This window comes from Tyto alba, unplaced genomic scaffold (assembly GCF_018691265.1).
Source record: "Tyto alba isolate M040663 unplaced genomic scaffold, T.alba_DEE_v4.0 Super-Scaffold_6, whole genome shotgun sequence".
In the NCBI taxonomy this organism is placed as follows: Eukaryota; Metazoa; Chordata; class Aves; order Strigiformes; family Tytonidae; genus Tyto; species Tyto alba.
The window spans coordinates 29,686,990-29,702,351 of NW_024881327.1; the positions used below are offsets into that span (position 1 = coordinate 29,686,990).

Consider the following 15,362-nt stretch of genomic DNA (forward strand, 5'->3'; position numbering starts at 1 on the left):
AAAGGAGGACAACATCAGGTTGGAGGGCCACCACCTGTACCATCAGCACTGGTAGAAGGTACTAGCACCAGTACCATTACCACCACCATTACAAGAACTATCTTCCCAGGACCATGCTACCCATGCGACCAAATTTGGAAACTACAGTAATCATATTCAGGGAGTGAACAATCCAAACACATACTGTGAACAACCTTCTTGTTGCATATGAGCTTCACTAAGTGTTCAAGGAACAGTTGTATACAGAGCCTCAAGCACACACGTGGTATCTGTGCTGCCTCAATAACAAGCAACACTGAACAAAATCCAGCTCTTAAGGTTTTGTCTTGAAAATATTGGGGGGGGGAGGGGGGAAGGTAGAAAAAGGAGAGTATTTATGATAAGTCTTTACTCTTTGTCCACAAGGCAATTAAGCTGGAACTCCAAATATGAAGGATGCAGGGCAAATTAAAAATTTCAAGCACTGTGGAATTACTGGTTTAATGGGTCTGCAAAAAGACAGCACACTCCCAGCAAAGAGTTCTGCCTGCAGAAAGCGCTTAATCCCAATGAATAACTAACTGGGAATAATGTCAGCAAAACAGCTGTCAGGGTGAAATGCTGTTCAAGTCAACTAGAGGAACAACTGCCTAGAGCTGGAAAGCAATATGTTCAGCCCAACCTCAAAGCAAAGAGCAGAAGCCAACACCACAGTTTAATTAAACTCTGCTACCACCACTTTCTACCTTTAAAATGGTGTGTATGAAGGAGAAAGACAGAAGCAGCAAAGGAAAGAAGCATCTGCTCTCTTCAGAAACACAGCAGCATAACTCTGGAATGAATTTGAAAGTTGTGTCCAAGTCTCTTCCAGATAGAAGATCTGGCAAATCAGTACCCGTCTGTACTCAGTGCTTCTCATTTTCCAATGAGGTGGCAAGGAATACTAAATGCTAGCACAGAAGAACTGCTGAAGAAACAACTTCACAAAAACAACGTACCGGAGAAGCTTTGTTAAGCTCTGCTGAGCAGCATACACTAGTTAGAATTGCTATCATATATTTCCAGTAGAAAGAGCTGCATCTTCCCTGCAGCATGATCAGACCTGAAGTCCTCAGTCCAACCAGGACTTCCAAGAGAAAAAAAAAGACTTGACAGTTGATTAGAAATACCCGATTTAGCTTATATTCTCTGAACTGCCTGTTACAGGGTGTGTTCTCCTGAAGCTCTTTATGCAGACTGTGCTCTTCCTTATGGCTTCCCTTCTCTCAACTAAATTTCTTAAACATTTTTCCTCTGCAAGTTTAGAAGAAAAACCTTGAAATTATATGCACAAGGATACAAAGATATAAGGAGGATGGATGATGAGCTACACAAAAATTATTCAAGTGAGTTTGTGATAACCATTCTCTTACGTAAAGATATTTAAAGCACTTGGGGCACATAGGATGCAGACAGCTGGCAGCATCCATGTGACATGCATCAAGTGGGTGCCTGTTGTCACCTATACTGCTCTGCATCAACAGATGGATTACTGGGCAATCTTTTACAGACAGCAAAATCTCCTAACCTCACCCACACAAACAGCAAGTAAAATGGTCCAGAGCCCTCTAGTCAAAAGCCAGATGGGCTGTTGATAAACAAGAAAGAGGCATTCTGCTCTATTAGCAAGAACAAAATTGTAGTTCTCCTACTTGCATTAGTCCAAATAATCTGTCACTGCTCTGGGAGTGAAGGAGCTATAGTTACCACACTCCAGAAATTCCCAAATGTGTTCTTTCCCTCCAGCAGCCTCATTAGGCTTCTGGCAGGAAGAAATCACAGCTCTGAGGAGCACGACAAGTGCAAAGGCCAACACACATGGCTTTGAGCTCAGCCGTTTACAAGACACTTTCATGGCAATCCATAAACGCAGTTGGTTGTGGAAGAACTGTCAGACAGCAGCTCCTTTGGTCTCATGCTATTGTCCTATGGAAATCTGCTATGATACACCTCCACGCAACAAAGGACACGAGTGTACATATTTGGAGTGATCTTCTCTCCTTGCCAGATGCTTTCTACATTGCAGAAGAGCCATTTTTCTAACTTGCAGTTTGTTGAAAAAATTAAGGCTTTTCCTCAACACAGAATACCAGCAAGAGTTTTTGACATGTGTAGGCACCTCGACGTTGTTGACTCTATCACATCTGCTTCGCCAACCACTTATACCTTGCGTGCCACTGCAGGTCCAAGCCTAAAGCACTCTCTCTTGCCACCAAACACAAAAATAGAAGCTTATATTTTGTGCTCTATATACTTTTTGATGTATGAGATGCCTCTTTTCCCTCTCAATCCTAAAAGAAAACTCGAACCTGGTTGAGGTTGCACACACTGGAAAATGTTCACTGCCCATAGCTAACACTAACAGCCCTTTCTCCACCAGCATTTTTTCCAGCAGCACCTATTTCCTGGGTGTACTGGAGGCCCAGTTCAAGCCATAGGAAACTGTCACTTTGATGCTTCATATTGGAGCTCCCCACAAAGGCTGACACCACTGCTACTGCTGGAATTCAGCTTATCCTAGCCATGTAGCCCTGTACCCCAAGCATACAGTGACAGGATTCTCCCCTTCCCCTACACAGACATTCCCCCTTATGCTCTTCCTTCTCTTGGGAGAGACCAAAAGACAGGAAAATGGCAGAAAACAAAAGCTTTCAACACAGTGTGAGATTGCACCACTTCCAAGAAGTCTGCTCTGGCTTTGATCTATTGATTTCAAGGCCCTTAATGTGGGAAGCTGAAATGCAAGTTTTCTCCACATAATTCCAAAATGAAAAAGAAAACCCAGTATGGTGCTGGAGAATTAAGTGCTACACTGAAAAACTAACAAATATTGAGGGGGGCAGAAAACCCACAAATATCAGATCTGCCTATAACAAGAATATGCACTCAAGAGTCTTGATTGAAATCCAAAAATAAAAAGTAAAGAATTAAAGCTATTATTCAGCAGTGCTACATCAGAGACACTAGTAAACTACAATGAATGGAAATTAATGGATAAAAATCCCACAAGTACTGGTAGACAAGTTTTCTATTAAATCTTACCGGAATGTCACCTCAGAGCTACCCCTGTGAATTTTCATTAAGTTATCCCACAGCTATCTGCAACAGCTTTATTTACTTTCTCCCCTGAAGCTACTAACAAGAAGCAAAATGAGGGAAAGGAATGAAGTAGCAAAGGATTTATTACTGAAATGCATTTTTAAATGAAAATATGGATCTTTTTGTTTAGGATAGACTGAGAAGGCTCTACCACTGACCGCATCATATCCTTCATACGTGAGGCTGGAATAAACCCCTGTCTGATGTTTGTCTTTGAAAAGCACCCATACCAAGTGAACCTCTGCAAATCGAACCGAGGACTGCTTCCTGGGAGAAAATAATCACCGAAAGATAAGCGAGGGAGGTGAAATTACTTTGCAGCTTCACCAGCTTTATTTTTAACACCCTGCTCCCTTTACGTGCATCCCCTCACAGGGAATATCTAACCCCACAGCTGTGCTGTGCCAATCTAAGAGGCTCTGGATGCCAAGAACCGCAATGCAACAGCCCGCCTGTGCTGGAACCACCATGCAACAGCCACCACCTCCACTTGCAGAAGTGGCCATGTGCCTGGGCCAGCCCGAGAGACGAGTGCAACCTTGCCTACAGCCCACAGCTTCAGTGGGCAGAAATGCCTACCCCTCTACAGACAGCACCCATCAGCCCAGCACCCTCAGCAGAGGAGCGACACAGGCAGGGAGGCACTGATCTGAGGGAAGGAAAAAATAAGGCCCCAGCAAGATTGAAGATCTGCATGTTCGTAATTAAAATGTTTAGAGGGTACTTTTGCTTCTCTTTAGAAGAGGCAAGCTGTTCCTAATAAAGGATCATTTGAGTCGCTTGAACTTTGTTGATTTATGAGTTTTTTCATGTTATTCCAAAACCAAAGGCCCCCTTGTCAAAATAAAAATTGGGCTTGGGAGGGGTAGGATGTTAGGCTAAGCTTTTATATCGTTTCTTCGAACCCAGGCGAGAGTTACCTTTATGACTCACCAATTCTGACACCTCCTTTTTCTTGCCAGTATAATTTTTTCAGGAAAATGGTTTATTTTTTTGGCTGTCTTTAATTGATCCAAACACTGGCAGAAGACAGATGCCACACAGGCATGTTCCCAAACCAGGACTTTCCTTTTTTCCAAACCACAACTTTAAAAAACAACTCATCAGAGTCAGGAAAATGATAAACAGAAGAAACACTTAGATAGTTGCTGTCTTTTTTTCTTGTTTAGATTACATATTTACAGTTATGCTTCTGGACTAAAGGAAAATGTCCAGAGTTGGTTTTGTTGCAACAATATATGTGAGTTAGCCCACTGAAATGAATCGCAACAATCACACTGAAATGAAGCCAAGAGATTCAGTGCTGAATGCCCTGGCACACTGGGCATCCCTGCCCATGCTGGTCTGACAGAGACTAGGTAGTCATTTCTGCATCTCCTCATTCCTCCTTTCCCTTCCCCAAACCCAGTCAGAAAATGCTCACTGCCAAATAGCAGGCTTTAGCTAACACACCACGGCTCCTTTTTACATTAGGAAAAGAAAAAATTGGATAAAAACAAGAAAAATGTTAACAAAGGCAAGCACTTGATAATACGTAAAACAAGGAATTACTCAAAAAAAAAAAAAAAAAAAAAAACCAGACAGGAGAAGACTTCAGTGCTTTTCCTCAAACATTAAAGCTTCCTTTTTCTGACAGCAGACTGAAGAAAAATCTCTTATTCAATAATTTTCTAGATTAGTAGACATTTGGATGAAGGATTTTCAGAGTTTATCTGGGGGGAATTAGAAGGGAGTGTCCAATACACTCATATCAGGTATAAAATATGCACCGCTGATAGTTAAGAAATTACAATCATTATGAGTTACATAATTTTCCAGAATATTTATAGGCAAATGAAGACTAAAGCAATAGGTTTAGATTTGGGGGTTACATTTGTTTTAAGACATTGTAGCAAGACCTCCAAATTCCACCAGAGCCACCATCTTCTGCCGTGATACAACAGCATAACGTAACCCTGTGCATTTCATGGAAAACTGTGCTTGCAAAGTACCACAAAGAGATTTTAACCTCAGTCCCCTGCCCTCTGTAGTCAAGCAACCATTCTGCTCCCACTTGAAATCAGTTATTTATGGGCATCAGGCTCTGCTTACGCAAAAGCAAGACTGGACTGTGCTTCTCAAGTCAGAGCAAAGGTTACAACTCTGTGCCAGTCTGTGGCCTGCTCCTGAAGTACAAATTCATCTGAGCTTCCTAGTCTTCTGGTTTTAGTGGAAAGGTCATCTGGAGCTTTTCTCTGCCGCTCTGGAAATAAAGTTCCAATACTGGAAGATACACTTTTCTTCATCTTCAGTTCACAACTTCTCCTTCCAAGAGTCCCATCCTGGGTAAGGGACTTCACATGATGCAGTGATATCAGGCATTATCAATACCATATGTTAAAGCCCTTGACCTGCACTTTTGCTGAATGTATCAGGTCTAAAATAAATTTGGGGAACTCTTGTGTACCAATCTTTTTACAGATTTCAGCTCCCCACTGTTGGTGAGAAAAACCCGAATCACAGCAAGGTATGATCTGAGGAACAGAAAACAGGTAACAGCATAATTCATCTTTTAAATGATCTTGTAATCCAGCCAGAGACTTGATTGCTCACTATTGCAATACTGTACTGAGATTTACCAACACCTACAGGAAAAGCAACAATAGGTAATGTATTTACGGTTTCAGGACAAGGACTGGGTTTTTTGCACTACACAGAGTATGTGCAGCCACTTTCCCTATAGCTTGTAGATAACTAGAGGTCTGGGATTCTTCTGAAGACCATGGAAAGCTCAGATGGAGGTAGGAAGACTGTGGAGGTTGGGACAGTATAGGGAAAGACACCACAGAAAATTTTTCCTTTCATGCTGTTCCTGAAACTCACTGTGGGATCACATAGTGCAAAAATCCCTGTCTTATTTCCAGCATGAACCAGGATCATGGAGATAACTCTGTGAAGGAGAGATTAATGAAGAGCATTTCCCTCTTACCTTACTCATTCAGCTGTACAAAATAGAATTAAAGAATTGCTTCCACAACGCTGCTCCTTAGCCTGTGAAGTGCTCTGTGAATGACTGACAATGATGCCAGAGCCAAGAAGCCACAGCAATATTATTTTTCAAAATCTTAGCTTGTCAAAGTTGATTTCAAAATCAAGCAGTCTTTGATAGTAGGCATGAGGCCTCAAAACAGCAGAAACCAGCAAAATAAGGTTTCTCTTCAAATGGGCAAATGAAGTGGCTTTTCTTCTTTCCTCACTGATCAAGAAGTCACTAGACTATTTTAAGTCAATTTTAACATCAGGTGCAAGTTCTGTTATTAACTCTACTGTTAGCCATTTTGCTAAGGTAAGGATTACTAGCAAAAATCATTATCTATACATACATACAGTAAAAAAAAAAAAATCTAGTTAACAGTAGCAAGTTATACTAGAACTGATCAGAGTAACTATCAAGGTAAAGAATTTTTATAACAAACTAATAACACAAACAAAAAACTTAAGGATTTAGCAGCTAATTTCTCAAGAACTAAGCCTGCACATCAACTTCAAGATTCAAAAAGGGAAATAATTCCAATTCCTTATTGGTCAATTATAGCAGTGCAGAATGAATTCAATTAAAAAAAAAAAAATCTCACCAAGCCGAGGAAATCAGTTGTATTTACAGTTTTCTAAAATAAAACAGGCTTAGGAAAAATAGTTAGGTTGGGAGCCAAGCACATTTTACACTGCCTTAAGGCATTTCTACAAAGGAAACTCAGTAGCATACCCTGAAAATGCCTGCCATAAGCCATCGGAGTTTTGCTTTTGTGTAGAGAAGGATCTTGTTCATGTAAACAGGTTCTTAAGCACTACAATAATATAAGCAGCCAGTAAAGTAGCATTAAAAGTAAAATTAAGTGATTCTCGCTCACCCATGGTCAAGAAGTCAAAAGTGCACAGAATCATTCAGGTTGGTATGGACCTGGGAGGGCCTCTAGTCCAACCTCTTGCTCCATGCGAGGGCAGCTCTCAGGTCTGACCAGACTATGTCCCACTTTGTCCAGTCAGGCATGAAACCTCCCAGGGCTGGTGATCTCTCAGCCTCGCTGGGCAACCTGCATCAGTGCTCAACTGACCTTGTGAAGAAACTTTTCCCTATACCAAGTCATAACCTTCCCTATTTTAGTTTGTGACAAGTGTCTCACCCACATGCGACAGACCTCTGTGAAGTGCCTGGCTATGTCTTCTCAAAAACCTGCCCACAGGTACTGGGGGGCTGCTGCCATGTCCCCCACAAAGGCATCTCTCCTGAAGAAGCCCGGGTCCATCACCCTCTCTCTCAGGGCAAGTCCTCCAGCCCCAACCAGCCCAGGGGCTGTCTGCTCAGCTCCTAATGTCCCTCCCACATTCTGGGCCCCAAAACTGGATGCAGTATTTCAGCTGTGGCCTAGCAAATGCCAAGCAGAAGCAAACAACTACTTCCATCCGTCTGCTGGCTCCAGAATAACCACGAAGGGCTAACCCCTCCTGCTGCCAGTACACTGCAGACTCGTGCCAAGCCTGTTGTCCCGCAGGTCCCCCCAGGACCTTTCCAGCAGAGCTGCTGCCCCAGCAGTCACTCCCCACCCTGTCCCAGGTATGAGGAGTACATTTATTCTGTTTATAAAATAAAATACAGTGATAGGCAGGGTTGTTTTTTTGGTTTTGCTTTGTTTTGTTTTTTTTTTTTTTTGTTTTTTCTCCATTTTAAGCTGAGGCGCATTATAGTTCTTCACATTCTTACAAGGCTGACTCGAGGACAGGCGCTGCAGCCCTTTCACGCAAGACAGCAATTAACATAGCTGGGAGAAGTTTCAGCTATCAATTTTGATGTTATGTTATTGGTGCCATAGTAGCTGTTGTAGTCATTGCGATCTAAGGGACTCAGTGGGGCAACGAAAGACAGTACTTTCTTCTTTAAATGATATATTGGAAGGAGAAGAACACTTAGATCTTCAGGGTCTGCGTGCCAAAACATTCATACCTTCCCCCTATGCAGCTGCCCTTTCAAAATGACACTTTCACCCCTGTAAGTCTTGCTTTATCTGTAACATTGTTCCAAAACTGTTCTTGTTGGGTTGCTTGCAGAGAACCAATGCACAGGAGTATCCAGCCATGAACAAAAAGCTTCTAGACTGGTAGATTTTTCCAAACAAAAGATAAATCAGTTTTTATAACCTGTTGTGAAACAACACTTCCTGGATCAGCCAACACATTTTAGAAGCTAGAAAACAATTCTGCCTTATTGACCTGTTCTTTATCCTCCATGCTTGGGAAAGATTCCACCTTCCTTTCTAGAGGACCAATACTTGTCTTAAAAAAAATTTAAAATGTAGTTGACACTAGCAGAACAAGTGCGATGAGGTTACATATCTGCATTAACTGATCTTCACCACCAATTGCACAATGGCATTCCAGACTCTGCTGTTAAGGGCAGATCTTCTACCTGTTTTAAAATTTTAGTACTGAGAGGAGAATTAATTCGGTTTTAAGGCAATTAATAGCTTAGACCTCTGATTCCTGAAATTATCCATTTATCAGTAGTGTTGTTCTGATTATTCTCATCCCCATGCCAAGTGCTACTTGTAACATGGATTAAATGGATCACCTCACAAGGTAATTGGGTCTATGTATACAAGACAGGAGGTGACCTGCCAGGCAACTGGGAAAGAAAAAAAATTCTAGAAGGTGGTAGTCTGACAGGGTTAGAGAGTTTGGGCGGGTTCTTCCACCCTCTTTAAATCAATTTAGTTTTCATTCCACCAAGTGACTAACTTAGCCAGAATGAAGAGCATCCCATCTGCCCTGTCTACAATCCCTAAACACTGCCCAGGAGATGTAGAGATAGAAGTGAAGAATTCCTCTCAAAGTCCAGTCACTATAACCACAGTAAAGTTATTCTGCATTCACATCCATCTAGGACCAGAAGCCAGCCACACACCTTTTGACTCTTCTCGGTTGCTTTATAGACACTGTCAGAAGGATTTGTCTGGTCTAACTTTAGCTTGTCCACAGATCAGGCAACTTGTCTAATCCATTTACATAGGGTTTTTTCTAGTCTGAGAATACAATTGCTCAGTTTAATAAATTAATTCCCAATACGTTATGTAAAGTATATAGGTAAGATAGTCTTCCAGCAGAAAAGAAAAAAAAGAAAGGCAGGCTAAACACTGAGAAATTTGAACTGTAGGCAGTGCTTGGAGCCTCACTCAACAACTTCCCTACAACATATGATTAATAAAACCATGCACTGTTAAAGCTCAGTGCATCATTCTATACTTAAACGGTTGTATTCAAGTACTCTCATAAGGCAGTCAGACTGACTTTTCTGGAAGTGCTCGCTGGAGAAAATGTTGGTTGGATCTGTTCCATTCCTATCCAAATAACAGCAAGGCTGCCTGCAGGGGCAGCCGAAGGTCCCAGTCTGGCTAGAGGTACCACTGTCCTAGGAACTGTATTAATGTTCAGCAGAACTACAGTCCCTATTCAAGGATCTTAAAATCAGCTTCATAGCAAAGGAAGAGTAGATGTCTACACATGTTTGGAAACAGAAACACTCCTGTGGGACACAGGTTACCCGTATACTTGGTAATTCAGTTAGCTTACCCAATACTCTTGATCAAAGGAGCTCTATCTCTGATGTTCTTCAAACATCATGACACATTTTGAAGATCGTATAAACAAACTTGTGTATTCCTTAAGTTCCAGGCCCCTACAGCAGATATTCCAATCAAGTCCCTTCACCAATTAGAACAGATTTTGTCAATAAACTACCTTAATCTCCTTTTAAGTTACAGTTTTTCAGTGGGAGCCACAAGCCTCTGCTCTCCCACACTTCATTTGCACAAAAAAGAAAGACACCCTAAAGAAACCTTGTGTCCAGACTCCTGGCACAAGACAGTCACATGAAGTTTATTTGCCTGACTCACTTCCCTGGTTTTATGCCTCTCGTACTCTTTCATCGAGACAGCGGTGCAGAAGCGGCATGCCTATTCTGCTGCCTGATCTGACACATCCTGAAACACTAAGGAATACATCTGGCCCCACTGCTTCTCCTAGAAGTGGCACCACTGTTGCCAACTTAAAACTGTCACCTTCAGTACAGAAATCTAACACAGATAAGTGTTTTGCTAGAAGGAAAAAAGAAAATAACCCACAAATACCCAACAAACCCCTCTGGCTGGCAAATTGCTCCTTAACAAGAGAATTCTCAAGGGGAATATATGTAGGAGAAAAGCAGCAGACCTACTAGAAGTTGATGGGGTTTAACCTGCACACCTCTAGAGGGAATGGCAAAGTCAAGCGCTGACCATAAGGGACAGAAAAATATAAGTTGTTTTTTATTGCCATACAACTATAAAGGAAGCATTCTTATCAGCTGGCAAAGTTTCTAATGAATATAAGTCTACGGAAAAGCCATCCCTAATTGAACCAAGTTTCAACAATGAGGAGAGAGCATATTAATGAGGCAAGGCTAGGAGGTGCGATGAGGAGATAACAATACCCTTAGGAGTTACACTGGTATTAAATGCGACTTTATTACTGTATTACTCTATTATGAATCTTTACAGCAAGAATAACTCTGTTTATACAGATGTTCTTTCAACCATCAGTTACTCTAGTTTAAACACATGTACAGGGAACCTTGACATTTTAAGATTACAGGCCATTAGATTAAATTAGATTTGTTATTTTGCTGTAGTAACCCACTAGGCTTTACAAGGCTGATCTACTCTTTCAGTGAAACTGAGATGCATTAATTGAAATGAGATACCACACCTTTAATAATGCAGATTGATGCAGCTCTCTCACAGGGTTTTTCATTCGGTGCCTTTATTTTAATTCCTCTGAGTGCTACTAATATGGTTCATTTTATCATTAAGAGGGCATTCTTCACTTAAGTAGCATATGCCAAGCTAAACTAAAATAATAGGACTGGTTTTCTGTTACACAGAAGGCTGCATGGTTGATATTTATGCAAAATTAAGCAAGGCTGAACTCTGGTTTCCTACCCAAAGTGACTTGTGATCTAAGCAGAAAGTCCACAGAATTCCAAAATCCCACCTTCTACAACAGACAGATGACACCAAATCTATCACTGCTCAAAATGCTCTCTTACAAAACACAAACTGTTAAACATATAAGCAGCCTTAGCAGTAAGAGTCAGAGCTCTGGCCCTTTTCCCTGCTCAGGTGAACACCTTAGTGCTACTGGTTCAGAGCTCCAGGGAAAGACAAGAGGATTATTATAAAGATCCACCCAAACTTCAGTGCAATTTAGAGTCCCCTGACCTGCAGCATCCAGATCAAAGTAATGCTGGCAGAAGAAAAAGAAGACTTCTGGCACCCAGAAGACCTGCTCTAGTGAAAGGTCACAGACCCAAGGAGTAAAGACAAGGCCCTTAAGACCTCTAGACCGAAGGAAGGGAAGTACCTCAATCCTTGCAGATCTAGACATTCATCATTTCATGTCTTGGCTCTCCATCTGTAGAAAGGGGACAGCCTCCCTTTCCAGCCCCACCAGAGGAGAAATGCTCTACAGACCGCAGGGTGGATTCCTGTCAGTGCTACACAATGGTGACAGTGCTCACAGGAGGATTTAAACCAGATGAGAAATCAACTAGCAAGTCACACAACTTAATCATTGCAAATAAAAAAGCACAGAAAGCCCAGAGTTTTCAATCTGTCCACTTCCACTGGAATTTCCTTGGGTGGCACTATTTTACAGCCATGCAAGGTTTTAAACTCTCTCATACTGCTAACATCCTCACCAGCATGTCTTCTCCATGCTAGGGAGGTCCACCAGCCCTGCTTGCAAGCATAATGGTTTCTTCTATTGCCATGTGAAAGAGTTGTCTTTTTAAACAGTAAGAAGTGATCTAGAAGATGCAACACACTGGACATCAGCTGATGTCTCGGGGCCAAATAAATTGGTGACAGACAAGTACAGAGCCAGCTGAAGCAGATGGGTCTAGTAGCCAGACACAGCATGACCCTCATTTCTGGTTTTCAATCAGACCAATAGGGCTTGGCACAGTGAACGTTGGTACCTATAACATTCCCTGATTTTAAAACTGTATTTCTTTTTAAGATCAACATTGCTTTTCAATAACTTTGGACTAATGTGTCAAGTTCTGCATAATTCACTTGGTCCAAATCATCCAGATTTAGAACAGTGAATGCTGACCAGATTTTTGGAAGGGATAATAACCTTCATACTCCAGAGCTTTAAGCCAAGGCGGGATTAAAAGGAAATGCAGTGTGTTAGGCAAATTAAGCCACATTTGCTTCACTGGCAGCTTCTTCCTCCTTTCTCTTAGCAGCAGCATCAGCTCTGGGCATTGCTGGAAAGGCAGATGCTTCCCTCTCACACCACAGCCATGGCAATGCTCCAGGCTCCTGACACACTCCCCCAGGCAAGAGGACGGTGGCAATAGTAACAGCGTGTTACAGCTTTGTCGTTCATGCATCAAGCAGATCAAAAAAATGGAGGAAGCACGAGAAGTTATAGAGAGCTTCCTTTGTGCGCATGGACCCCGTGGGCCTGCATGGAGGACACGCGGAGTTACGAGCCCCTCTGCTCTGCTCACCAGGCCCTGGGTCACACAAGAACAGGCAGGAGGCCTCTTGTCATGGTGAGCTGTGGAATAAAGTGCCCAAGAGGGAAGTTTCTGCCTGACCCACAGGTTTCTGCTCTTATACAGGGAGACTTATGGTTCCTTAATTACCATCACGCCTGGAGTGATTGCTGGCAGCTTCATCACCTATACAGAGCATTGCTTTGCCATCTAGTTCTTGGCTTCATTAGCAGTCAGCAGAACTCACAGTCACAAGGTATTTTATGTGCCGTATGTACGACGGAGTCACAGGCCTCTCAGTCCTCTATTACAAAAAAGACTATATAGAAACCACCTTATTTGTCTTCCCGAGCCAACCGGTGGTTATATGCACTTCACCTTTCCTCTTCCAGGCTGCATACTCACCTTTCCTTGGCACAAAAGCCCTTCTTTTCACGTTCCTTATTGTTCCTCTGCCTCTGGTCCTACACCAGCCAGCTTACTGTGTCAGTGTCAATTCCCTGAAGTCTGACACAGCATTACCTTTCCGGCTGATACTGGAGTGAACCATTACAGTCTGAAATTCCCAGGGCTTCAGGGAATCTTCAAGTCACAACAATTTTAACAACAATTTGCCTAACCACTGTCGGAAAACAGAATCCACCGAGGCTTACTGAAAGCTGCAGATTGAATTCAAAACCCACAGCTGACGGGAGCTGTTACCCTGGTATCTGGGTTCATACCACCTTCATGCGTGTTCTGTACTGGCAATCAGATGAAGCGCTATTTAAAGTGTCTCTATTGTTACATGCCAAAATATTTAACTATTAAATTTCACCGGCCACCTGCCTGTCCTTGCGTTTTGTGGCATGAGCAAACAACAAGCAGATCTATTTTTCTGCTCTGCCTGAAGAGCGAGGCCGAGCGTCTCTCCTTGGCTCGGCGGGGTGATGGGAGAAGGGGCCGCAGGGCTACTCTCCCGTGGGATGCGCTGCCCCAGGACCTCTGTTCCCCCCCCCCACCCCACACACACCCCCCCACACACACACACACACCCCACCGCAACGGAGCCGGCCCACCCCAGCCCGCCTTTCCGCGCACTGCGGAGCGTTACCTGCGCGGCCGCGGCCACCCTCTGCGGGCGAGGGGAGCTGGAAGGGCTCAAGGTTTCCCCCAAAAGGGCGTGGGGGGGGGGGGGGGGGGGGGGGGGCCCTCACCGCCCCCCCGGGGCGCCGCGGCTGGGAGCCCCGCTGGGGAACGCGTCCGCGCCCGCTCCGCGCACCTGCCTGGCTCCTGTTCACAGCCGCCCCGTTCATCCCAATCCCGGGGGCGGGGAGGGGAAATGCGATTAAGAGATTAAGTTTGAAAGAGATGCGCGGGGGAGGTGGGGGGGGGGGGGGGGGTAGGGGCCCATCCAAAGGCGCGCACGCTGCGCGGGGGGCTGAGCCGGGGCTTGAGCGGCCCCGGCTGCTTTCCCCGCAGCGAGCAAAGCGGGGAGCGGGGGTAACCCGGGAGGGAGCTCGGCGTGGAATAAAACGCCTCCAGCCCCCGCGCCGAGGCGGGGGAAGGACACCGGGTCGCCCCCGATGGGGGTGAGGCGCCCGCAGACCCCTGCCATCCCCCCCCCCGGTCTTACCTCGATCCACTTCTGAGCCTCGGTGAAGGCCAGCTCAGGCTGGGGGGGGTCGGGCGGAGGTTGCACCTCTCCCAGCTCCAGCCCGGGACTGGCCATCTGCAGGGCTGCGGCGGGGGAGCAGCCGGGCACCGAGCCGCCAAGCCCGAGGGGAGCCGCGGCCGGGGGACGCCGGAGGCCGCTGCCTGCCTCCTCGCCCTTGCCTGGCAGCCGCCGGGGGGGGGGAGCGGGGGCGCTCGGCAGCCCGGCTGGCTGCAGCTCTCCCGCGGTAACCTCTCTCCGCCGGTGCCCCGGCCGCCCGCCCGCCCGCCCGCCCAGCCGGCTCGGTCCTTCCTCCCTCGCCTGCCGCCCCGCCCGCCCCGCCGGCGGAGCGGAGCCGCGCCGCGCTGCCCTCTGAGCTGCCAGCTAAAAATAAAACAGACGGGGCGAAGCCGCTTTGCCTTCAGCCCGTGCAAATGCCCGCGCCGCCGCCTCCCTCCGCGAGCAGCGCAGCGCAGGCGGCGCTGCGGCCGGGGGGGCCGGGCACCCCTCGGGGGGGGGGGGGGGGGGGCGGGGGGCGACGCGATGGCAAGGCACCCCCGGCTTTGGGGGGTGGGGGCAGCCGACCCTTCCCCCCCCCCCCTCCCGCCCCTTCGCAGCCCTGGAGGACACCAAGACGGCGGGCAGCCCCCTGCTGCTGAGGGTCTCCCCGAGGGGTGCCCTTGCCAGGGGGTGCGAGGGCCAGCGCAGTGCCTGAGAGCGGTTTTCATCTTTCAAAACCGAAGCAGGCACGGAGGTGTGCTTAAAAAACACCTTACGTGCGTACCTGAAGAAAACGAACTCCCTCCTGCAGCACTTGCGCACCTGACTTGCACCGTGTGAGCAAGTCCTGGAACAAGCAGGTGCTCTTTAGCCTAAGGTTAAGCCTAGAAGTTTCTAGAAACAGGGAAGAAAAAAATTTTCACAAGGCCTTTTTAAAGCCAAAGCCACTCACGGGTGCTGAAAAGATGAGCAAAAAGTTATTTGTTTATATTTATGAAAGCATCAAAAGACATCCGTGTGCTGGAACTGCAGGTATGC

The 15,362-nt window shown here is 45.5% G+C and overlaps 1 protein-coding gene across 1 annotated transcript in view; it reads right to left on the bottom strand.

The window, feature by feature from the left end:
• The window catches only part of LIMCH1 (LIM and calponin homology domains 1), a 186,231-nt gene extending 171,458 nt beyond the window's left edge, over positions 1-14,773 (bottom strand). Inside the window, 1 exon segment of the mRNA XM_042808440.1 lies at positions 14,307-14,773. Coding sequence (XP_042664374.1) covers positions 14,307-14,402 — 96 coding nt within the window. The 5' untranslated portion in view covers positions 14,403-14,773.
• Between the last annotated feature and the right edge of the window lie 589 nt (positions 14,774-15,362).